The 26,997-nt window shown below is 42.0% G+C and overlaps 1 protein-coding gene across 4 annotated transcripts in view; it reads right to left on the bottom strand.

Annotated features, from left to right (window-relative positions):
* The window catches only part of OTOF (otoferlin), a 172,720-nt gene extending 157,936 nt beyond the window's left edge, over window positions 1-14,784 (bottom strand). For all 4 annotated transcript variants that reach the window (XM_078149814.1, XM_020983910.1, XM_020983909.1 and 1 more), the window contains exon 1: window positions 14,358-14,784. In XM_078149814.1, the coding sequence (XP_078005940.1) occupies window positions 14,358-14,436 (79 nt within the window). In that variant the 5' untranslated portion in view covers window positions 14,437-14,784. The remainder of the gene's footprint in view (window positions 1-14,357) is intronic.
* Between the last annotated feature and the right edge of the window lie 12,213 nt (window positions 14,785-26,997).

Here is a 26,997-nt window from a genome sequence, read left to right as displayed (position 1 = left end):
GTTATCAGATCTTTTCTCCTTTATAACATCTGTCTCTTTATCTTCATTCACGTAGCTACTACCCTAATGTAGACTCTCACCCCCCCCCCAAATCTGGACGATGGCAATATCCTTTTAACTGGTCTCTCTGCTTCCAATCTCTTCAATCCCCAACACATCCTCCACACAGCTGCCAACATGATATTCCTAAAACACAGATCTAACCATGGCATTCCTATACTCAGAAAATCTTCAGTGGCTTCTTACTGCCTCGAGGATAAAACAAACAATCTTCAACCTGGCATTTAAAGCCCTATAAATCTGGTTTCCATTTTATTCCCCTTTATGGATTCTCCATTTGAATCATACCAACTCTCTAGCTGTTTCTAGGGGTGTGCTGGAACCAGCCAATCATCAAATTTCAGTGTGAGCATTTACATCTGGAAATCAGCAAACATCACAACTTGGGGCTCGAGCTATTGTTTTGTTGGTCGTCTAGACTTAAGAAACCGATGGAGAAAATGTTAATAATGCAGATTAAGCTTAAAAGGGGTGTGTGTGTGTGTGTGTGTGTGTGTGTGTGTGTGTGTGTGTGTATTTCCTTCAGAGGAGCTGGTTGTTAAACATTTACCAGCATACTCCTGGCCGTTTCTCACAGATGACATATCTCCCTACTCATGTCATCTTATTCCGATTTTAGCACCCTTTTCACTATCCATCATGGCGTTCTGCTGGAAATGCAGTTATTTAAAGCGCGTTCGTCACCCCCAAACAATGAAGTGATAGACTCAAAGTATAGAATGCAAAGTAACATTTTTGGGCAGGGCCAATGAAAGAATTTGCTTTTTTTGAATATGCATATTTGTCACAAAAGTTTCCCATGTATCGGTTTTCCATCATTGCTGATATATACTCTCTCCACACCCTTGCTTCCTAGAATGAATGCCTAGCTTTCTTCAAGGTGAAGCTCAGGTGCTACCTTGTACATGAGGGCTTTTCTAATCCTAGAATGTAAACTTCTTACGAGTAGTGATTGTTCCTTTGTATCCCTGGGGCATGGCACATAGTAGGTGCTTAATAAATACTCTGGGATTGCTTGATTGATCCTGGAAGTTGTTAGTGCCCTCTGCCCCTTGAAAGTGCTTGATTATATGTGTGTGTGTGTGTGTGTGTGTATATATATACGCACACACACACACATATACATATACATACATACATATATATATACACACACACACATATACATATACATACATACATACATATATATATAACCTAATGTGATATGCATGTATGTGCATGTGTATGTATGTATACCTATATACATATATACACATATACACATGTGTGTATATACATATATAAACCTAATGTGATGTGGCACTGCAGCAACAGAGTGGCAGCTATGATCGAAAGAAAGAGTTGTGAGGATATGTGATGGAGGCCCCATTCCACCTCCCCTGTTCCATTGGCTGGGCTTCCTTGAGAGGTAATGGGTTCTTACCCCTTAGAAGTCTTCCAGCAGAGGATGAATGACTACTTTTTAGGTATTTATAGTAGCGATTCCTTTCATATATGGGTTAGACTAGATCAAGGGTGGGGAACCTTCGGCCTCAAGGCCACACGTGGCCTTCTAGGTCCTTGGGTGCAGCCTTTTGACTGAGTCCAAGCTTTACAGAACAAATCCTTTTATGAAGGGGATTTGGTCTGTGAAGTTTGGATTCAGTCAAAGGGCCAAACTCGGGGACCTAGGGGGCCACTTGTGGCCTCCAGGCTGAAGGCTCCCCACCCCTGGTCACTAGATGGTTCCAGTGGTCCCCCTCAACTCTGAGATTCTGGGATTCTATAACGGGTTACTTGCAGTTGGTCAAAGGGCTTGTTCAGATGACTGAGATAGGGAAGCAGCCACTCCACCCCGCCCCAGCATTCCCCTTTGTACTGGATCCGGGTGTTCCACGCTCCTGTGCCATGAGGGAGCCATGGTGGTGACGACAGAAATTTCTGCATCGGCAACGGTATAGAGGAAAGTATTAAGTATAATATCCTATGAGAGTTGTTCTGTGTACTCCTTTGTCTGCTCAAGGAAAGACTTAGGCTGTCCAAGTTCTAGAACTCACGGGTCTATGTCAATCCTATTTCCAAGATTTAGGAGAGCAGCAGCTTTGCAGTTCCTCTCACTTGGTGATCTCATCAGTTCCCATGGGTTCAGCTATCATTTCTGTATAGATGATTCTCGGATCTCTGTATCTAGGCTTAATTTCACTTCTGAACAACATATCTATGCCTTCTGGGCATCTCCACCTAGATGTCATGTAGGCATCTCAAACTCAATATATCTAAAACATAACTCATATTTCCTCTCAAACATGTCCTTCCTTTAAATCCATATCCCATCTTCTCTAATAGATTGCCCCCTTTATCATCTCCTCTCATGTCTTCTACTGGCTCCTTCCCTACTGCCTACAAACATTCTCATGTTTCCCCAATCTTCAAAAAACCCTCACTTGATCCTTCCATCCTCACTGTAGTCCTATATTTCTTCTGCCCTTTGTGGTTAAACTCATTGAGAAGACTACAATAGGTGTTTCCATTTCTTCTCCTCTCAATTTCTTCTTTACTCCCTACAATTTGGCTTCCTGCCTCATTATTCAGCTGAAAATATCTCCAAAGTTACTAATGATCTCCTAATGGCCAATCTAATTACCTTTTCTCAATCCTCATTCTTCTTGACCTCTCTACTGCCTTCTTTATACTTTTTTCTTTCTAGGTTTTCAGGATACCACTCTCTCCTACTTTTCCTCATATCTACACTCCTTCTTGGTCTGCTTTGCTGGATCTTCATTCAGGTCATCACTACTAACTGTGTCCCACAGAGCTCTGTCCTGGGCCCTCTTCTCCCACTATACTACCTCATTTGGTGATTTCATCAGCTCCTGTGAATTTCATTATCACCTCTATGATGATGATTCTCATATCTACCTATCCTGCCCTAACCTCTCTTGCTGATCTCCAATCTCACATCTTCAACTGCCTTTCAGACATCTCAAACTGGATGTCCAGTAGACAGCTTAAGCCCAACATGTTTATCTTTCCTCCTAAATAGTCCCCACTTGCAAATATATCTGTTACTACCTAGGGCACCACCATCTTCCCAGTTCAACAACCCATAACCTAGATGTCACCCTTGACTCCTCACCATCTCTCACTTCCCTAATCCAATCAGTTGCAAAGATCAGTCTGTTTCACCTTCGCAACATCTCTTGAACATACCTCCTTATCTTCTCTGAGACTGCTACCACCTTAGTAAAGGCCCTTATCAACCTCACTGCTGGATTATTGCAGTAGCTTACAGGTTAATGCCCACCATAAGTCTCTTCCCCTCCAGTCCATCCTCCACTCAGCCATCAAAAAGATTTGCTTAAAGCACAAGTCCTCCCAGTTCACACTTCATACTCAAACTCCAGTAATTCCCTGTCACCTCTAGGATCAAATACAAAATCCACTGCTTAGTGTTCAAAGCCATTCATAAACTAACACCTCCATCTTTCTAGTCTTTTACCTCCACTGCAAGGTACTCTCTAATCCAGTGATAGTGACCTCCTTGCTGTTCCACAAACAAGACACTGAATTTCTTGGCTTTGAGCGTATTCTCTGATTGAACGGCATGTCAGAATTCTCTCCCTCCTCGTTGCTTCCTGGTTTCCTAGGCTTTCTTCAAGTCCCAGCTAAAATCCCATTTTCTATAAGAAACCTTTCCCAGTCCCTCTTACGGCTTCCCTTTGTTGATTATTTCCAACTTGTATATTTCCAATCCACCTTCTATGTCTTAGAATCCTGTCACCTTCAAAGCACATATCAGGCACCACTTCCTGCAAAAGGACCCTCCTTCCCCCAAGCTTTTAGCACCCTTTTCCTTTCAAAATGTGTATATATGTTATGAATGTAATGAATGGATGTAATTTGTTGTATATGTTATGAATGTAACAGCCCTCTCAGACTGTTACATACAAGTACTTATCATATATACTTATCAGATACTCCACCCCACCCCACCCCAAAATACACACTAGAGTGTAAGCTCCTTGAGGGCAGGAGCTTTCTATTTTTTTTCTTTATGTCTCCAGCAGCTAGTCTTTGTATGTAGTAGGCACTTAATAAATGGCTTGTTGGGTTCCATTGGACCTAGATTCCCTGACTTTCAGTCCAAGGCTCATAGGCTCAGGAAGCAGACTCAGAGGCAGCTGGTCAAATCTTTTCATTTTACAGATGAGGAAACTGAGACCCAAGAAGGTTAAGAAATGTGCCTAAGATTTCACAGATAGTGTCAGAGATAAGATTTGAACCCAGGTCTTCTGACTAAACATCAGGAGTTAATCTTTTTATGTGTCATGGATGCCTTCTCAGAATCATGTTTTTAAAAGCATAAAATAAAATACATGCGATTGCCAAGGAAACCAAAGATTAGTGAAACTAATGATGTATTTATTTTCCTTATCCAAGTTTACAGACTCGCTGAAATCTATCCTGGAACTGTGGACCCCAAGTTAAGAACCCCTGGCCTACAGTCAGAGCTCTTCCACTGGGCCAAGCTGTCCTTAATAACAATAGGTTACAGAACCCATGGCAGAGCCCAGCACTTTCCAAAGCAGTACTTGCATTGTTGAGAAATGCGCCCCAGATATTGATGTTTGGAGATTATTTACATAGCTGTATTTAGCACTCTTCCAGCAATTACCTTGTTATGAAAGCATGTGAGGCAGAGGGCTTTTTTAAGAGCCATTCTCATGTCCTTATAATTGGCCTTCGTCAAAGTGGGATCTTAGGGGATTGTCAGAGCTCTCTGCCTTCCCTCTGTGCCTTGTTCGCGTTGGTTTGTTCCAGCCTAGACACACCCCTAATTGCTGGTATAGAGAAATATTTGTATGCATTCATGGGTGTGTGTGTGTGTGTGTGTGTGTGTGTGTGTGTGTGTGTGAGAGAGAGAGAGAGAGAGAGAGAGAGAGAGAGACAGAGACAGAGAGACAGAGACAGAGAGAGAGAGACAGACAGACAGACAGAGAGACAGAGAGAGACAGAGAGAGAGAGAGAGAGACAGACAGACAGAGAGAGAGAGAGAGAGAGAGAGAGAGAGAGAGAGAGAGAGAGAGAGAGAGAGAGAACGAGCCTGTGGTGAGATGAGGGGTAGAGGCGGAGGGAGGAGAGTGTGGGAGCTGGGGGAAGAAGAGCTTTGGGGTGGGGGTGGTCCCTGAGTGAAGGAGTTTCTGAAGTGGGGGCACGTAGAAGGAGGAAAGCACGGTTACTTGTGGATGGTAGAAATTGCTGCACAGAGGATGAGCGGGCAGACTGCCAACAGCGGGGCAAACCAGCCCAGCAGGGAAGCGCGACCTCATCAGAGGCTCTTTTAATCAAGCTAACATTAACTGCTGCTTCTCCCATCGGCCCTGCTGGGCGGGGGCTCCGCCCTTCCTCTCCTCCCCTGCAAGCAGAAACCAGCGGAGAGAGAGTGGCTGACTGCGTTAGAGTTCTAGACAGATGTAGAGAGTCGGTCTGGACCCGTTCAGGCTGCAAAGGTGGCTGCAGAGGGGGAGGCTTTTCCTCTGTCATGTTAGCAAAGAAAGTGAATTCAGCCTCTCTGGAGCCCAGAGTAATGTTGACATTATCCTGACATTCTTAGATATCTATACATACATACATATATGTATGTGTGTATATATGTATATATAGAGAGAGAGAGGAGAGGAGAGAGAAAGAGAAGGAAGAGAAAGAGAAAGAGACACAGAGGGACAGAGAGACAGAGAGAGAGACAGAGAGAGGCAGTTAGGCGGTGCAGTAGATAAAGCACTGGACTTTAAGTAAGAAAGAGCTGAGTTTGAATGCTGCCTCAAACACTTGCTAGATGTATGACCCTGGGCAAGTCACTTAACCTTTATTACCCTTAGTTTCCTCATTTGTAAAATGGAGATAATACTAGCACCTTCCTCTCAAGGTTGTTATAAGGATAGATTGAGATAATATTTGTAAAGCACTGTATAATGCTAGTTATCACTATTATTAAAGTGTTTTGCAAACCTAAAAGTGTTATCTCAATGTTGGTTATAATTATTGTTGCTGTCATTGTGGTTATTGATAGAGGCAGGACATCTTTAATGGGTGCTTCCTACAGCAGTGAGATCACAGGGCTGCTGGGTTGGACTAGCTGTCCTTTTCAACTCTCACATTCTGGGATGTTGAAAGGCAAGGTTTGAGCTTAGGTCTCTACTGTAGACTCCAAGTCTGGAATCCTTTGGTGTAGAAGGCCCATTCCAGCTCTCAATTTAATCCTGTGATCGACCCTAAGTCACTTATCCCCTCCCATCCTCAGTTCTCTCACTTGTAAAATGAGGAGATTAGAGTAAATGATCTTCAAGTTCTCTCCCAGGCAGACAATCCATGATTCTAATACCTGCTAAGGTTCTTAGCCCTGCAGTCACTCCTAATACTATGGTACTACTCATACTTCATGGAAAACTTCCTACTACATCAAAAATATGGAGGTATATGGTATATATAAGGTATGGAGGGAAACTCAGGACACAAGAAAGCTCTGCCTTGTTATATAAATCACAGATACCAGTACTGGTAACTCACAATTTAATTGTCCTTTGAGGTTTCCAACATGCTTTCTTCCCAGCCACGTTTTAAGGTAAGTGTTATTCCAATTTTACAGATGGAGAAATTGAGATTTGGAGCTTATGAAACAACTTCCCCATAGCCATACTGCTAGGAAGTATTGGAACTCGAGCTGGACACCAACTGACATTGAGTTCAGCTCTCTTTACACTCGTCCAGGAGTCCTGATGTCCAGTTGAGGCCATCTCTTCCCCATGTTCAAGCATGGCTTTTTACAATTCAGGTGCTCGCTGTCAGAGTGAGTCTAGCAAGAACAATCAGGTTTAAAAAGTCAGCTGCACAAGTACAGGACTCAAACGAGGAGACTTGATAGTTTATGTGAAAAGGACATTGGGCATCCTGGTTGACTGCCCAGTTTGGTGGGGCTGCTATCAAATCTCAGGCTACAGCAGCTGATGTAGGGTCCTCATAGCAAGGAAGATCATAGAGCCATAGACTCAGAATTTGAAGGGACCTTGAGGGTCACCTTGCCCAACCAATAGTCTCTTCTTTCTTAAATATTCCACTTAACTGATTTTATTCTCAGTTTCCTCATCTGTAAAGTGGGGATAATAATCCTCCTACCTTGCATCTTCCTCAAAGGGCTATTGCAAAGGTCAAATGAGTTAGCATGTATAAAACACTCTGACAGCTTTAAATCACTATATCAATGCTAGCTATTATTATTATTAGAAAGGTCTTAGTAATGCATGTTGAATCATGCTGAATTATCCCAACTTATATCAAGAAGTTTTGCTGTGTAATGATCTAACCTTATAGCAGCATAGCAGAATAGATAGGGTACTGGAAGCTGGATCAGGAAGATGAGTTCGAATCTTGCCTCTGACACTAGGATCATGGGTTTAAAGCTAAGAGGGACCTTAGAGGTCATCATGATCAACCACTATCTCATTTTATAGATGAGAGCACTGAGGCCCAGAGAGGCTGAATGTCTTGCTCAGGATCATGCAGCTAGTGAACATCTGAGGCAAGACTTGCATCCAGCTCTTCCTGACTTTTGAGCCCAGTGCTCTATTCACATGGGCAAGTCCCTTGACTTCTGTGAGGTCTTCCCTTTCCTCATCTGTGAAATGGGGATTAACCTACTTACCTCGAATTAACCCACAGGTAAGGCTAAAAGGACATAATGTATATAATGTACTTTGTATAGTTTAAAAAAACATGTAAATAATGCATTATTATTACTATTGATGTTTCCCAAAGCCCAGTTAGCTTGAGTGCATAAGGCTTCCCTTTATCTTCCTGGTACTGCACAGGATCAGAATAGAAAAGCGAAGTGGGGAGGGAAGTCTATGTTAGCTTCAGATATTTGAACCTTTTTTCCCTAAACTGCAAATGTACTCAGAGTCCAATGCTGAAGATAACCAAAGAAGTCCAATGGGGACACAGAATCTTAATGGATATTGACAAAAATGGAGACAAAAATGGAGACATAGCTCTCATAGGGCTAATAGGGCTTTTTTCCAGGGAGCTAACATCTAGGGGAAGTGTACTTCCTTCCTGAAGCAACAGCCATCCGTTCACCTTGATTCACCTCACAATCCTTCCCAATGTGATTGCCTCTTTTTTTCCTCCAATTGTAAGGGAATAAAATTCCTAGTCACAGCTCTGGTTGTTGGACTAGGGAACAATAGGCCAGAACAAAAGACAAAAATAGGGTGAAATCTGATGGACAAGATGTTACAGGGTGGGCACGAGGCATTGGCCATCTGGGGGATTATTGGAAGGAAGATGGTACACAGGCTGAGCTAGTGTTTTGTTATAGTTCTGTCTCTGTGCTGCTGTCTGAGCAGCAGGGAAAGAGGGTGCGGGGAAGGGGGCTTCAGTCTATACCAGCGGATAAAACACCAAAAACCAATGATTATCAGAGATCTGTCCAAGTATCCAAGTAGGTTTATCCATTTGTCTTATAGCAATGTTACTGATCAGAATTATAATATGATTTCCTAGACCTTTAGAGGCCTCCTGGCCAATTGAACAACATAGTAGAAATATTCTTGGACTCGGAGTCCAAGTTCAGATTCAGGTCTATGATATGCCATCTACTAGCTGCATAACATTGGGCAAAGTTACTCCACCCTCTCTGAGCATCAGCTTCTTCTTAGCCATTAGCCCTATTGCCTCTAGGCAGGTCAGGATAAAATATGAACTATTCTATTTGGCTTTCAATGCCCTTTACAACTTGGTCCCAGCCTATATTTCCAACCTCATTATACAGAACTCCCCTTCCTTCACCCTACTGTCCAGACCAGAGGTTCCCAAATTTATTTGGCCTACCACCCCCGTTAAAAAAAATGACTCAGCTCCCCCCTGAACCTTTGATGGTCTTTTCTGACACTTGCATCATTTCAAAATATATATACATATATATTTAAAATGATGCATCTTAAATTTAATAAATTATTATGAATTTGTGAGTTTTTTCCTGCATTGAAATTTTGATGATGCAATATTGTGTCAAGTAACTGTATAGTATCATATTGTAAACAAGTTATTACATGCACATATTCCTGCCGATGCATGCTGGACTTCCTGATGACACATGACACGCTCACCTGACCATACTTGCTTGATAAGACTTGTTGGGGGACTTCACCACTGATGGGTTATAACTTGCATTTTGTGTGCTTATTTGGAAAATGATGTAATCACTATGACTTTAACTCTGTTACACAACAGACGAAACATGTATGAATGGTTTTGCAACGTTTTCTTATCTTCTTTTTTTTCTTTATGCTTCCACTGCCCCCTTATTTTTATTCAATGCCTCCCCAATTGCACCTGAGGCTACTACTGCCCCTCTGGATCGGTCCAGCACCCCTCCAGAGGGCACTTTGGTAACCTTTGGTACAGACAAACTGGTGTTCTCTCTGGTCCTCACACATGATGCTCCACCTCTCATTTCTATGCCTTTGCAGTGGCCATCCCCCATGCCTGGAATGCACTCCCGTCTCATCTCTGCCTCATAGAATCCCTCCCTTTCTTCAGGATGCAACCTCTTCTATTTGAAACTGTTCCTGATGCCCTCAATACTAGTGCCCTCCTTCCCACTCTAGTTTGTATTTAATTTTTGGTTTTGTTGTTTAGTCATTTTGGTCATATCCCACTCTTTGTGACCCCATTTGGAGTTTTCTTGACAAAGATACTGGAGCGGTTTGCCATTTCCTTCTTCAGCTTATTTTACAGATGAGGAAACTGATGCAAACAGAGTTAAGTGACTTGCCCAGGGTCACACAGCCAGTAAGTGTCTGAGGCTGGATCTGAACTCAGGAAAATGAATCTTCCTGACTCCAGGACCTGCTCTCTATTCACTGTGCCATCTATCTGCCTCCTTAAATTAATTTCATTCATTCATTCTGATACGTTAATTACAGGGCTGCATACAAAATACTATGGGATGTCTGAGGGAGGAATATGATTATTGAAGCAGGGAGTGGTAAAAGGAGGCTTCCACAAGGAAGTAGCATTGGGCTTAGGCTTTAGAGGATGGGTAGGAATTCAGCAGGCAGAGAGGAAATGGGCATTTCAAGAACTCAGAGCAGAGGGAACAAAGACCCAGAGATTGGGAAGCATGGGAAACAATGAGCTGTAAAATCTTCATCCATTATTAGCAGGTAGAAAATGTGCCAACTTTATTGCTTTGAGTGGCTCCCAATGTGGTTCCCCAAAGCCATAAGAGGTCCCTATCCTCCACTCTTCTGGTTGAAGGAAGAGATAAGTCACACTGAAGCCAGCCACTGGAACACAGAGCAGCTGGTGACAGAAGAGAGAAGATCCTCCCACAGTGGAGCATCAGCCCAGAAGAATCCACACAGAATCTGAGAGTTGAAAGGAACCCCAATGGCCACCTGTCCAGCTGGTCCAATGCCACACATCAAACAGGTTTGGCTTGGCTGAGGGCCACTACTACTGCCACAAAGGGAGCAATTGACCAGGAAACCCCTAAACCTACTTAAGACTAGTCTAGACTCCAAGGGTTTGGGTAAAACCAGACAGGCATGTGGCAACGGATTTGCTCCCTTCTACTGGAATGTGGTTACATGTAGTGAGTGACCCAAAGGAGCAAGTTGCTGTCTTGTACACCCAGGATCTCTGATGAGATATACCTCAGCTCTTCTGAGGTTTTGTTTTTTTGTTTTCCACTTCTTTTTCACCACTGTGACTCGGCTGGAGGCAACAACAGTGGATAGAACACTAGACCTGGAGTCAGAAAGACTTGAGTTCAAATCCAGCTTTATACATTTACTAGCTGTGTGAACCTGGGCAAGTTACTTAACCTCTGTCTTCCTCAGCTTCATCACCTGCAAAATTGGGTTATATAATAATATCCCCCTACCCACTAGGGTAGTTATAAAGACAAAATGAGATCTTTGTAAGTGCTTTGCAAACCTTAAAGTACTGTATCAATGCTAGCTGTTGTTGCTGTTATTGTTATTATTAGCTAACTCAGCAACCAGCTGTAGCTGTCTCCCTCATCCGCTCTTGGAGAGTCCGAGGTCCCAGACTAAGGAAGAGATATCAGGGAGATGGGGTGTGTGGGGAAAGCCAATACATCATGGGGAAATGGTCAGACCTGGCAGAGAAGGGACTGGGTTCAGAGATCGGTCCTTCTTCTCCTCTCCTTATCAGTTCAATTCAACCTTTATTAAACAGTTATTATTTTAGGCACTGTACTAGGCCTGATGCCACAACAACAAAAATGAAGTAGTCTTTGCTCTCAAAGGGCTTATATTCCTTTTATCTTCTTTCATGACTCCAGGTGCAACTCAAATCATCCTTTTCTCACTTTACCTTAAACTATCTGCCTGCAAAATGAAACTGATTTACATAACCTTGGTGATACCATTTAAACATAAACACAATCCCCAAATTAAAAGCCATGTGACACAGTGTAATTCTGTAATCAGGAGAGGTCTGAGTTGGAATCCTGACTTTGACAGTACAAGTTATGGATTCTGGACAGGCTGAACACACCAGTGGTGTCCAACTCAAATAGAAATGGGGGTGCTAAACTGTACATAAAGGATCCCTGAGGGCCACGTGTTGACTTAGAAAACCACATTTAATACGCTCTGTTTTGTTGTATTTTTACTTATTTTGTTATTTATTTTCCAATTATATTTTAGTCTGGTTCAGACCTCACTTGGGACTGTTATGAGTGGCATAGGCCTGTAGGCTATGTATTTGACACCTCTGGTATACACCATACTGCCTTTCAGCCTCAATTTCATCATCTATAAAATGGGGGCAAAAATACTTGCATCATCATCTTTTTTTGGTTGTTTTCAATAGAGTTTTATAAACCTTACATCTGAAATGTAACAAGAAACGTAAGGTTTTTTTTTATTATTTGGGCTAAGAATAGTGCAACATCCAAACACTGTTATCTCTTAGTATAGAATTCAGTTTGATAAGAATGGAAAAAAAATATGGAATTTTTTTTTTTGTCATTTCTGCAAGCACCACGCAGAGAGTGCTGCCGGGAAAAGTACACCACGGACAGTTCCAAGAAGGTCAACAATATACCCATCTAGTTTCTCATATCCTACCGGCCCTGACTCTTCTCTTTACTAATTGTCATTTTGCTAATGACTCAGCTGCTGTTCAGAGACACACCTAGGAATCCTAGTGCCTGGGTCAAATGTGAGGAAGGATAAGGGGAGAAGACCTCCTGGGGAAGACAAGGAAGTCATTCCTGGGGAGCCCACCAGGGGACGGAACAGAGAGGGGCCAGCCTGGGGTGGAGCTTACCAGGAGTGAGGGGAGGACTCAGAAGGTTCCCTAAGCACTTGGCATGACTTCATTTTCATGGTGCCATGGCTAAGTTTGAACCACTTAGGGGGTTGGGTGCCATGGCTTTAGTTTGAACCACTGGCTTCAGTTGGGTGCAGTTGTGCCAGGAAAGGGAAGCCTGTCCTCCAGAGAGAGTGCTTGCACCCTCAGTACAACCGATGACTTCTGTCCCCCAATTCCTGGGAAGAGGTAGGGGAGGCAAACTATAGGCATGCAGGAACCCAACCCCCCCCCCCACCAGCAGCAGCAACAGCCATCTCTCCTGAGCCCCGAATGAAGTGAGCAGGGCTGTCACCAGGAGCTGGTGGGCCTTAAGAGTTCCAGACCTTTGGGAAGGGTAAGGGCTGGGGAGGGCAGGGAGAGGTAAAGCAGCTCTTCTGCAATCTCTTCCTCCAAGTAGCTTATCATCCCCATGGAGTTCCTACTGATATGTTACAAAGGAGGAGAAAGGAAACTCAGCTCCTCCATCCTCAGTGTTTGCTCATCCTTGGTGCAGGACAGCTTCAGAAAGCAGACTCTGGAAACATTTCTGAATCTCAAAATACTCCTGTCATGTATGAGTCTTCTGTCTGAAAGCAGAGTAGGGCATGCGCTTTCTCCCTACATTTCTCTCCTGCTCGAATACCCACTTAGTAGAGGTGGTTTCCCACTGACATCCTAATAATCATAATAACAACAACAATAATAGCTAGCATTTCTATGACAATTTAGGGTTTTCAAGATGTTTTACATATATTATTCCATATGAGCCTCACAACAACCCAGTGAGGTTGGTACTATTATAATCACCATTTTACAGATGAGGAAATGGAGGCAAACAAAGATTGTGTCACACAGCTAAGTAAGTATCTGAGACAGGATTTGAATGCAGGGGTTTCCTGACACCAAGTCCAACTCTGTCCCTCTGCCACCATGATCACTGTCTGGAGAGGGTGGGATATGGCATCTGGCCTTTGGACAAAGGACACCATGGACCTGTCCTAAGGCAAAAGGATAGGCAGTGGGCAGAGACAAGAGAAGCTGAGATAAGAGAAAAAGCTGTCATGGAACAAAGATAGAAGAGGGGGTCAGAATGAGGACAATGGTGTCCCAAGGGAGACACAGAGAGGGAGCAAGGGTGAGAATCATAAATAGGGCTAAAAGAAGCACATAGACATATGCACCATGCTATAGGCCCCACCTATCTGAAGGCTGGTCAAGATGCTCTATGTCTGAACTCTGAGCCTAGGTACAGGCTCACCCCTGGCCTCCTTGTGGTTCTTCAGTTTGGGGGTGATCTGGGGTATGGCTTGAAGGTCTGTGACCATTTGGGATCAGATCCTGAATCCTGTGTAAGGAAATAGGAGGAGGGAGGGAGATGAGGGCAGAACTATAAAACTAGACTCTGGACCTAAGGGGCTGGAATCTTACAAGAAGCTGCTCCCTATGGCCAGTTCTATTCAGTATTAGTCTACTGGAAGACTATGCTACCCTCCTCCCAACTGCCACCTTCTCCAGAGAACAGAATTCTTCTTTCCTCTCCAAAGCCCCCTGAAATCAGATGAATTCTCACCCAACTCAGGAATAAGCAAATGTAGAGTCACAAATGTAAGGAGAGGTAGATAAAAAAAGGCAGAAAGATAAGGGAGGGAACAACACAGACAAAGAGGCATAGAAACAGGGAGAACTCTCATTGCCCAAGAAATCCAAAGGGCCAGCCTAGGTAGGGGCAGTTGTCATTATACAATTCAAACCCCCATTTCACAGGGCTCTGCAGAGAACTTTTCCTCTGCCCTCCACCCCCATCCCTAGTTACCCTTTTGAGTCCTGCAAATGCCCATCCAGACATCCTTTAGCTCGGCTGATATTTCAAAGTGAGGAAGGGACCCCCCTACAAACCCATCTCTCGGAAAGCAAGTAGGACTGGTCCATACCTCGGAAAGTCACTTTGGCGATGCGGTCGCCCTTGCCTTTCAGCTCTGTGATGGTCTTCAGATGAACTATGAGAGCCATACTGGACAGTCAGGGTCACGTCTAGGGTGGGCAGGTAATGGGCCAGTGCCACTGAGGGGCTGTTGATGCGATGCAGCCCGCCTGCCTCTCACACTCTGCTTCTTCCCTCTGCCTCCTCCTCCTTCACCCTCGATGCTGCCCACAGAGACCCAGGAAACAGGAGCTGCTGTTCTTCAGTGCTACTCATCAGCAGAGAAGCCTCCTCCCCCTCTCCAGCTCAGAGTTGTCAATCCAGAGCTACCATTCCAAGAGTGTGCTCTGTGTGTGTGTGTATGCAAGTGTCATGTGTGCACGCATGCATGCATGGGAGGACCGTGCAGCTAGCACAGAGTCTGTGAATGAATTTTTCACGAGCTGCCTTCTCCCAGATAAAGCGTTGCTTAGCTTCAGGTGTCTTCTCTCAGAATCTTATGGCTCCAGCAGCTGCTGGTCCTTCCAGCCACCCCTTCCACTCCTTTTAAGGAAGCCTTATTCTTTTGGTCTGCCAGGAGAGATATCAGTTAGGAGCAAGAGGTGAAATTAAAAGGGGAGCAGAAAGAAGACAGCACAAATTATTTCTGTGCCCAAAGAGCAAGTTACTTATATGCGTGAAAAGGCAAATTCCAGTTCTCTTAATCTGTGAAAAACAGGCATGTCGATGAAATGGGTTCACATAGGGCTAAGCTGTCAGAACCATGTTTTCAGAGTAATTCTCATTGCAGCTGTGTTCAGTGATGCTCGGTGTGAGTGTCTCACACTCATTCCTGGAGCTAATATGAGGCCCAATGAGCCTCAGATGGGTACAGATGGTACCAGGATGTATCAGACTTTACTCGGGAAGATTTTCCACCGACTTTATAGTACCTCCCTCCATATTGGGCAATGTGTAGATTCTACTCCAGGGGTTTCTAGCAAATAACTAGGGATCAAGCAAGATGATCTCAAAGCTTTGCTTCTTACTCTTAGGTGAGGGACTTGAGAGAAGAAATTAATGCCTCACTTGAATCCAGTTCATAGGCAGGTCAAGACATCACCCTCATGATGTCATTGGTCCTCTTTGAGAACAATGGATGAACAATAACAATGATGCTCAGTGAACTTACCTAGATAGCATTTATTAAAACCTATTGATATTTACTGATGTGTTTGCATTGTTTTCCCCACAGAATGTAAATTCCCTAAGAGGAGGGACTTTGATATTTTTGGTCTTTGTAGCCCACTGTCTAGCATAGTGCCTGGCATATAGCAGCTTTTAAAGAAATGTTTGTGAAATTGAATCAAAGCAGAGCATATGATGAGGGTATACATGCCTAATGATGGCAAATGCAACTCAACAAATACTTATTCAATGGTTTGGTTTTTTTACACACATAGGTGATGAATAAACATTTGCTGAATTGATTGTTGGTTACCTATGGGGACCAGCTTTTCCTAATTTTTGGGATATGTTGTAACCCATGGCCATCCAGGAACCAGTCAATTCTGCTCTGCACAGACTCAAGTGGCTCATGAACATAGGGACATACATTCCAACCCTGGAAATACTCCTACATTATATGGAAGTAAACAATCAATCCATCAATATGCATATATTCAACACTTAACAAGTAGCAACGTGGTGAGAAGTGTTGTTAGACCACTCTTATTTGTCCCCCAATCTCTCTACTACTGTGACTCATTACATAATTGGTTTCCCACTATAATGCTTCTCTTCTCTGGAAAGTTGTTTTGTGGGATCTGTATTTCTAAATATATTTTTTTTTATCTGGGCCCTCAACTAGATACAGATAGATAGATATCTAGCAAAATACCTCAGTGTTAGATCTCTCTCTCTCTCTCTCTCTCTCTCTCTCTCTCTCTCTCTCTCTCTCTCTCTCTCTCTCTCTTTCTCTCTCCCCTAGGGATTGGTCTCCCTTAATTACTTCCTCCAAGCTGTGTTCCCAATAAATACTCTTCCTTCCTTCCTTCCTTCCTTCCTTCCTTCCTTCCTTCCTTTTCCTTCTTCCTTCCTTCCTTCCTTCCTTCCTTCCTTCCTTCCTTCCTCCCTTCCTCCCTTCCTCCCTTCCTTCCTTCCTCATAGAATGCACTATCCCAGATGATGTTGGGTATGCCAAGGAAAACAAGACAGTCTTGTCCTGCTCTTGTGGAGCTTTATAATCTAGTAGAAGGAATGTAGAAGAGCAAAAATAAAGGTACAAAGGATAGGAATGTAAAGGTGAGAGCTAAGGAAGTCCAGGGAAAACTTCATGGATAAGGTAGTATTGAAGATGAGCCTGAGGGCACCTAGGTGGTACAGTGCATAGAGTGTAGGGCCCGGAGTCAGGAAGACCTGAGTTCAAATCCAGCCTCAGAAACTTACTAGCTGTGTGACCCTGGGCAAGTCACTTAACCCAGTTTGCCTCAGTTTTCTCATCTATTAAATGAGCTGGAGAAGGAAATAGCAAACTACTCCAGTACCCTTGCTAAGAAAACCCCGAACGGAGTGATGAAGAGTTGGACATGACTGAAATGACTAAACAAAAAAGACAAACCTTAAAGGATAATCTTGAATTTGACATTTAGGAAAGAATAACAGCAGGAGTCCAGGCAGAGGGGTGGGAAAGACTGGGCTATATTCAGAGAACAGGGGATGGTCCAGTTCATCTGGAGGAAGAGTACATTGAAAAGGAAGAGAAGGGGACAAGGCTGGCAAGGTAGGGCAGGGTTAAAATGAGGAAGACCTCACAGAAAGGTTAGGAGTTTCTTTCCAGTACAATGTGAAGAATCCAAGTGAAAGATATGCTATAACTAGGTGTTGGTAACTGCGGTAGAGCAGAATGACTGGGGCTTTGTCCCAAGGTGCCAAATTCAGAGGGTACCCCCTTTCTCCACCGTAATCTTTCTACATACAGAAACAAAGAGCTAAGTACCTAGTTAACAAGAATAATTAGTTAAAATAGGAAGTTACTGAATCATGGGCTGGAGTATTAACCACTAACCTCATATGGATCTTTTTCCTCTCACCCCCTCCACCTTTGTTCATTCTTGGGTAGGGGGGTTACTTCATGTTTATATTGTATATATTTTGTATTTATTTATATTTGCATACATTATTCCTCCTGATAGAGTGTAAGCCCCTTGAAGACTGAGTTTTTTGATCTTTCTGTCCCTAGTACCTAGCACAGACCTTGGCACATAGTAGTAAATTAATAAATGCTTGTTAATTATTGACTCATGCCCACTTGCCCTCCAATATTCCTTCCCTGTCTCCCCCCTGCCCCAGCTCCCTTCAAGTGGACATGCTCTTGTTCTCTGACCTTCCCTGAAGTGGTGCTCAGACTTCCTTGCTCTCATTTTTTTGTAGTGATTTGTGTACTTGTCTTATTATGTCTTCTCTATCTTTGTATCTCCCTAAGAGGCTGCCTTGTACATTCAAGATGCTTAATAACCATTTACTGAATTGAACAGAATTGTTGCAGGGAAGCCTCTTGTGGCTTCCACAAGCATCTTCCCTTTTAGAGCAAATTATGTAGGGGGAATTTCATAACAGTGATTTTTCTTTAGCCAATGCTCTATATTTTTCAAAGTCTAATGGGAAATATCTCATGGATTCTGTTAGAGACAGGATCCAGGTTTAAAGAGTTGTGGGCTCTACAGGCTTTTCAAGAAGCTTAAGCACCAACTTTTGCAAGAGACCTTTTCTGATCCCTGTTCAGCTACTACTGTACAGGCTCACTCCCTAACTACCTTCATGATATGGCTAGCATTTATACAGCCCTTTAACAGTGTGCGTATATTATCTTAGTTGAGCCTCACAACAACCTGTGATGTGGGTGCTATTTTATAAGTGAGTAAACTAAGGCTGAGAGAAGTTAAGTAACAGACTGCTAGTAAGAGTCTTAGGCAGAATTTGAACTCAGATCTTCCTGAATCCAAGTCTAGGCTCTTACTCATTATCATCTAGTGCCTTTCACTATCATCAGTGGATATCAGTCAACAAACATTTATTAAGTGCCTACTATGTGCCCTTCACTGTGCCAAGCGCTGAAACACAATTTTTAAAAAAAGATAGTCCCTGCCCTCAAGGAGCTTACAATCTATTGAGGGAAGACAATGCAAAAGGAAGGAGAACAGAGAAGAGAAGAGAAGGTACCTGGTTTGGGGCATGATGGAGAAGTCAAAGGAGTATAGCTCGTTGGAAAAGAAAAAGATGGCTAGCTTGGACCCCTTCCTTAAAAGGGCAGAGGGGCAGAGGGTGCTGATGAGGCGTGAGCATATTACATTTAACTATTTTGTAAATATTTGTACTTAATTATTTTATATTTATGCCATATGTATATACATGTACTTATATATGTGTACATATATACACATATATGTGTGTGTGTGTGTGTGTGTGTGTGTGTATATACATGTAGTTGTCATTCATTAGAATGAAACCTCCTTTCAGTAGTGATTGTTTTACTCTTTAGACCTGTATCCCAAGCACTTAACACAATGTCTGGCACATAGTAGGTGCATAATAAATACTTATTGATTGATTGATTGATCGACCATCAGCATTCCTTGTTTAAAAAATAAGCCTGTATATCTTATTACTGGACAATTCATTTTGGCAGGGATCTGTTCCCACAGATCTGGGCTAGATTTACTGTGACTTTGTCCCCAGCCCCCCTGGGTTCCCTTTTAATCTGTCTTATGCTGATTAGTCTCTCTTCTCAGTTGATGGCAATGACTACATCAGGAAGTGGGGAAAAATTACTCACACTGGGGAAAGGCAGCTTCAGGACTCTATAAGGAGCCCAGCAGAAAGTCATAGTAGACCTAAAGGAAACATTTTGAGGTATCAAGAAAAGTGACTTCTAGGTGCCGCATGTGCTTAACAGTTAAGCCCACTTTACCCTGGCCTCTCTCTATATATTTTGTGGGAGAGTATGCCACAGAGTTTTGGGGGGATATTTTATACCAACTATTCTTACTATATCTCCTTAGGAAATATCCCTAACTAAAAGGTGATTAATATAATTAATTGGGACTGCTTTGATGGACCTGATTCTAACCAAAAAAAATAGAAACTCATTCCCAAAGAAGTGAACCTTGGGAGGAAGGGACCACTCTACCTTAGGGTTCATGATGAATAGAGATGAAAAACTGGGCACAGTTTTACAGGCACAGGGAATGTTTAGAAAGGAGATGGGGGTTTTATGTAATTTTGGTAGAGTAGAGTTCAGAGTTCAAAGGAAGGACAGGTAAGAACCCATGGTCTAAAATACTATAGGGGAGTTCAGTGTAATGCCTTCAACAATGCAATTCTGACCATAGAATACAAAAATTCTGTAGTGGAAGAAAAGGGGAACTGTCTAAACAGATTAAGTGGATGTACAGGGTACTTGTCAACCAACTTTTATTTTTAAAAGATGGGGAGAGATGTGCCTTCAAGGGCAGTTAACTGAAGATGAATAAAATAGAGGGACACAATCCTGTCAGAAGTGCTGAAGCTCAGAATGAGAGAGGTTGGAGACACGTACTAAAGATGATATAAAAGAATCATACGCCAGTAAAACTGACAATCTAAGTGAAATGGATGGATATTTATAAAAATATAAATTGCCCAGATTAACAGAAGAGGGAATAGCATATTTAAATAACCCTATCTTAGAAATGGAACAAGCCATAAATTAGCTCCCTAAGAAAAATCCCCATGACCAGATGGATTTACAAGTGAATTCTACCAAACATTTAAGGAACAATTAATCACAATATTGTATAAACTATTTGAGAAGGAGACAAAAGATTCCTGCCAAATTCCTTTTATAGCACAAATATGGTTATGATACCAAAACCAGGGAGAGCAAAAACAGAGAAAGAAAACTATAGAGCAATGAATATTGATTCAAAATTGTGAACAAAATACCACTGCGGACATTACAGCAATATATCACAAAGATAATACACTGTAACCAGGTAGGATTTATACCAGAAATGCAGGGCTGGTTCAATATTAGGAAAACTGTAAGCACAATTGACCATATCAATAATAAAAACAATAACCATGTAATTATAGCAATAGATGCAGAAAAAGCTTTTGATAAAATACAATGCCCCTTCCAACTAAAAATACTGGAAAGCTTAGGAATAAATGCAGACATTCTTAAAATAACAGGCAGTGTCTATCTAAAATCTAGAGTAAGTATTATCTGTCATAAAGTTAAACTTAAAGCCTTCCCAGTAAGGTCAGGGGTGAAACAAGGGTGTCCATTATCACCACTATTATTCAATATTGTACTAGAAATGCTAGCTATAGTTATAAGATAAGAAAAAGAAACTGAAGGAAGAAAAATAGGCAAACTATCACTCTTTGTGGATAATATGATGGTAGACTTAGACAACCATAGAGAATCAACTAAAAAACTAGCTGAAACAATTAATTTTAGCAATATTGCAGGATATAAAATAAACCCACATAAATCATCAGCACTTCTATCTACTACCAACAAAGTCCAGTAGGAAGAGACAGAAAGAGAAATTCTATTGAAAATAACTGCTAACAAAATTAAGAGTCTGAGAAGTCTTCCTGTTAAGAAAAACCCAGGGACTGTATGAACACAAACACAAACCCCTTTTCAGAAAAATAAAGACAGATCTAAACAAACTCGAGAAATATTAATTGCTCATGGATAGGCCAAGCCAATATAATAAAAATGACAATCCTACCTAAGTTAATTCAGTGGTCATACCAATCAAAATATCAAAGAATTATTTTATAGTGCCAGAAAAAATAATAACAAAATTGATCTGGAAGAACAAAAGGTCAAGGATATCAAGAGAATCTATGAAAAAAGGTGAAAGAAAGCAGTCTAACAGTGCCATATTTCAAACTATATTACAATGTGGTAATAATGAAAACAGTCTGATACTGGCTAGGAAATAGAGTGGTGGATCAGTGGAATAGATAGAAACAGCTATCATTTTATCAGGAGAAATAACACTAAAGAAATGTTAATATCTGCTTTGCCACTGACCCCCAAGGACTATGGGACTTTTCCATCTGACTTGAAGCTGAAGTCTTTCTTAACTATTGTCTCCACTTTTAGAATGTAAACTCCTTGAGATGAAGACTGAGTTTTTCTATACGTATCCCTAGCGCTTCTCATAGTGCTTCGGGGTTTTTTTGCACCAAAATGTTTACATTTATTAGTCACCACATAGCAAATAATACATTATGACTGAAATGAAATTGAATAATTCCATTTTGAATGGAAATCATTCTAAAAATCTATTATACACCTCTTGAGTATACTGCATGTGATTTAGAAATTTTTTAATAATACTTTATTTTTCCAATTACATGTAAAAACAAATTTTAACATTCATTTTTTAAAATTTTGAGTTTCCCCCTTCCTTCCTCACCTCCTCCTTCCTAAAATAGTAAGCAATTTGGTATAGGTTCTATATGTGCAATCATATAAAACATATTTCCATATTAGTCATATTGTGAAAGAAGAAACAGACCAAAAGAAAACACACACATGCACACAAAAGTGAAAATAGTATACTTCAATCTTCATTCAGACTCCATAAGTTTTTTCTCTGGACGTGAATAGCATTTTTCCTCATGGGTCCTTTGGAATTGTCCTAGATCATTGTATTGCTGCAAAGAGCTAAGTCATTCACAATTGATCATCTTATCATATTGTGTACAACTAACTCATAGCGCTTTGTATATAAGAAATACTTGCTTGCTTCAATGGAGATATCTGGGCCTTCTGTGATTACACTAATTCGGGTATGGAGATGGAAACTACCACCCTTACATAAGGAAATACCCCTTAAAATTTAGAACTATCCAAAAGTGGAATGAGTTGTCTTAGGAGGTGGTGAGTTCCTCCTGACTTTAGTTCTTCAAGCAGAGGCTAGATAACCATGTGCTTGGAATTTGGCAATGGGAAATGCCTAGCCAGGTTTAAGTTGGACTGTATACAAATATAAATAAATTCTGTCATTCTAGCAGACACCCGTGGACCTGTGGGAAGATAGATCACTACCAGATGGTTCTCAGTTTGCAGTCTTCATTGTCTAAGGTGAAGAGATATTCCAACTGATTCCTAATGGATCCCTGGGGGCTAATCTTCTAAGTAAGCCTTTCTGGTTTGTTTAGACTTCTGAAACCTGACCCAAGACACAGCTCTGCTAACTTTACTCATTTGTAGATTTGGATACTCTGCATTGAATGATGTGATAAAGTAACTCATAGAATCTGAGAATTGGAAGGAACTTTATGAATCATCTAGTCTGACCTACCCCTGAATAAGAATTCTCACTATAACATAACTGATATGTGGTCATCCAGCTTTTGCTTGAAGGCATCCTTTGAAGGGGAACCCTCTAACCCCCCTTTTAACTTCTGTATAAATAATTGTTAGGAAGATTTTCCTTATATTGAGCCTAATTCTGTTTCTCCCTAACTCCCACCAATTGCTTCTTGGGCTCTAGGGCCAAGTAGTACACATATAATCCCTCTCCCAAATGGTAGCTCTTCAGATATTTGAAGAGAGCTATACATCCCTTTAAAGTATCCCCATTAACTGATAGATGAAGAAGCTGGGACCCAGGGATGGTAAATGTTGTCCCCAAAGTCACACAGGTAGTAAATAGCTGAGGTAGGTCCACTGTAACCTAATGTCAGTGACCAATTAGCCAGTGATCAGGTTCACTGACTCCAATGTTAAAGGCTTCTACTGTACCACTTCATGGATCATGCATTTAACTTTTCCTCTCTCAGTTCTCTAGCTCACCCTGCTCTGTTCCTTCTCCCCTTTCTCCTCCCACTTTTGCAAGCACTGTAACCACTCAATAACAGGTAAGGGCATTGCCTCATTCAGCCATTCCAGATTGCTTCGTTCAAATATCTAAAGGGTTACCTCATGGAAGATGCTTAAGATTTGCTCTCTTTGGCCAGATAGGACTAAACCAGAAACCACTAAGGGGTGGGAAGTTGTGAAGTCAGTCAGTCAATAAACATTTATTAAGCACTTAACATGTTCCAGGCATTGTGTTAAGTGCTGGGGATACAAAGAAAGGCAAAAGACAGACTCTGTTCTTTGGGAGCCCACAATCTAATGGAGGAGAAAGAATGTAAATAACTGTGTACAAACAAGCTATATGCAGGATAAATAGGAAATAATCAAGAGAGGGGAAGCATTAGAATCAAGAGGGATTGGGGGGGGGAGCAAATTTAGGCTTGGTGTCTGGGAAAACTTTCTAAGAGCCAGGATTATAGGACCATAGATGGAAGGGACCTTAGAAGACACTGGATTCAATTACTTCACTTTATAGATGAGGAAACTTAGATACAGAGAAGGTAAATGATTGCTTGGGGGTACATATGCAGCTAGGAAGTGGTTGGGGTAGAATGTGAAGCCATACCTTCCTGACTCTGGGTCCAGAGTTCTATCTAGTATACCACATTATGCATCTGTATTCCTCTTTTGCTTTTCTGTTTCATTCAGAAATCATTCTCTAATTGTTCACAGTCTTCCAATTTCATGGTTGTCATGCCTGAGAAATATTTGTTGGAGAGTTTTCTATGCAAAAATTAGAACTTTTCTTCATTATCAATCACCACTGTTAGCAAATCATATCTAGTGGAACCCACTGTGAGCAGAACATAACACCAAGGAGTTAATACAGAAGTTAGTAAAAGGCATTCGTGAAGCTCAAATTCCAAGACAGATGATGATTCTGTGCGTTCATATGCAAGGGGCAAGACTGAACAACAAAACTAACACACAAGAAGCAACAACTGTGCTCAAATGCACAGGTGTATATGCATACTTTGACACATTTTGCTCATTAAAAAAAAAAACCTTTCTGGATCTTGCCCAAATCCCCAACCTTCACTCTCCACCTTCTTTTGTGTAGAAGTTTGAAGGGCTGGGAAACAAGATAAGGAAATTATATAGAGAACAATAGGGGAGAGAGTAGTGAAAATATTGCAGCTGAGAGAATGAAAATTGGGGCCTTGTGCAGGAGTTTTGTATTAATGGAACCTAAGAAATAACCACAGGGCACATAAAGGCTGAAACTAGGATAGAGTAGCTGGGGTTTTGCCCCATGTTGCTGAAAGGATTTTAACAGTACTTGTGCTATTTCTGAAAGTAGAAACAACTGAACTTCATACATAGCTAGAAAGAATAATTAGTTTCAAAGAGAGGTTACGCCCTCCTCACCCCTCACCCACCCAAAGATGAATGGATAGCTCTCCAGTCTCACCCTACCTTGCTTCCTTTCCCTGGGCAGCCTTACCAGCATCTGCCTTGTATAGTCCATGGGGTCTCTGTCTCTCTTCCCACAGGACCATGTGTTCTGAGGATTCTTCCCGAGGTCTCCCTCCAAATTAAACTGAATTCACCTTAAAGAGTTGGTTCCTAGGTGGCGCTGGCGAAGCTTGTCCTAAAGCACACATTATGTTGTCTACCAAAGTCACCAGAATTGCTAGCTTCAGCACAAGAGCAACTGAAAATGTGGATAATTGGCTGTAGATAGAACATGTCAGGCTAGGAACCAAGATCACAGAGGAGCAGAATCTCAGAACTGAAATAGAATGCTACGGCCTTATGAGTCAAACTTCTACCCAAATAGTTATCCCCACTAAAGCATCCCCCAAAATGGCATCTATCCTGTGCTTAAAGACCTCCAAGGATGGGAAACTCACCACCTTTCAAGGGAGCACATTCACAGATTCATAGGGACTCCAACCCCTTCATTGCACAGATGAGGAAACTGGGGCCTAGATGGATTAAGTAACTTGTACACATGTAGTAAGTCTGAAAAGTGGAATCTGAACCCAGGTCCTCTGACTCTGGAGCCCCTGGTTCTTTCGATGTGCCATGCTGCGTTCTGCTTTTTGGTACTGTTGTGTAGTCATTTCGGTCACGTCCTGCCTTCTTGACCGCCTTCGGGATTTTCCTGGCAGAAATACTGGAGTGGTTTACCATTTCCTTCTCCAGCTCATTTAACAGATGAGGATACTAAGGCAAACAGGGTTAAGTGACTTGCTCAGACTCGCATAGATAGTAAGCGTCTGAGGCCAGATTTGAACTCCAGAAGATGAGTCTTCTGATTCCAAGCCCAGTGCTCTGTGCACTGTGGCACCACCTAGCTGCGTTCTGCTTTGGTACGGCTCAAATCATTCACAAGTTTTTCTGCTCCTTCTTTGCTGCTGCTACCCATTGCTCCTGGTTCTGTGCCCTGGGGCCGAGGTAAGAGAGCAAATCCACGTGCCAGTGCTCCAAATACTTCAACACAGCTATCAGGAATCCCCACATGGCGTAGTGCTCCCAGATATATCCCTGAGTGATTACAGCAAAGAGGAAGAGGAAGAGGAAAAGACAGGGTGAGCTAGAGACCAGAGAAGGATGCCTGATTGGAGAGGAAGAGAAAAGGTTAAGTGCATGATCCTTAACTGATCTATTAAGGACACAACATAACCCTCCCCCCACTAACACAAAGAAGGACACCTAGATTTGGAGCTAGAGGATCCGGGTTCGAATCCCAGCTTTTGACTCTTAATGTGACTTTGGACTAGTCTCTCAACCATACTGGGCTTCAGCTCCCTCAGCTATAAAATGAGGGGTTAGCCTACTTCAGTGGTTATTTAGTCTCTTAAATATTATTGAGGACCCTGCCAAATAATTTTTGTCTATGGATATTTATGCTATTAGAAATGAAAACATCTTAGTATTATGAAAACAGTTTTGATCTCAGACCCCTGAAAGGGTCTCAAGGACCCCCTGCCCCCCCAACCACACTTCTAGCACTGCTGGTCTAGATGGCTTCTAGGATCCCTTTTAGATCTAGCTATGATCCTATATTTTTACTGTAAATATTGTGACTAGGTGCTCTCTCCAGGACAACTCCGTGATTTCCAACCTAGTCATATTGTATCTGGACACTGGATTAGATAAATACTAGTCCAGCTTCTCTTGCCGAGTACATTCTGAGAAAGGAACAGATGAAGCCTGTCCCTCGTAAGTGTTTATCATGAATATTGTAATTACAATAACCACTCACATCTTCCCATTGCTTTAAGTTGTACATCGTGCTTTCCTCAAAACAATACTGAAGTATCACAGAATCACAGATGGGAGAGTTAAAAGAGATTTACTTCAGTGGCTATCTAACCCAAACCCATAGAGCAAAGGGGTATATAACATGCTCTATATGCAGCTGTCTAGTATCTTCTTGAAGACCTCTAAGGAGGGGGACCCCACCACCTGTCACTCAAGGCAGCCCATGCCGCTTTGGGGCAACTCCAATTACTAAAGAATTTTTCCCAACATCAAATCTAAATTTACACCTTTGTAACTTTTACTCATTACTTTGGGTTCTGCCCTCTGGGGCAAAACAGAACAAGTGATTCGGCCCCCACATAACAGAGCTTCAAGTACTTGTAGATATCTGTCCCTCCTGAATCTTCTTTTTTTCTAAAAACTAAAAATTCCTTCAAGCAACCTTCACTTATCACTGGACCATCTTGTAAGCTCTCTTCATCTTATCAATGCCCTCCTTATACTCTGATGCCCAGAACTGAGCACAATATGC

Source organism: Phascolarctos cinereus, unplaced genomic scaffold, assembly GCF_003287225.1.
Source record: "Phascolarctos cinereus isolate Bilbo 61053 unplaced genomic scaffold, phaCin_HiC Scaffold_2;HRSCAF=192, whole genome shotgun sequence".
Lineage (NCBI taxonomy): Eukaryota > Metazoa > Chordata > Mammalia > Diprotodontia > Phascolarctidae > Phascolarctos > Phascolarctos cinereus.
Note: the sequence above shows the minus strand (reverse complement) of the source record. Positions and strands in the feature narration are given on the sequence as shown.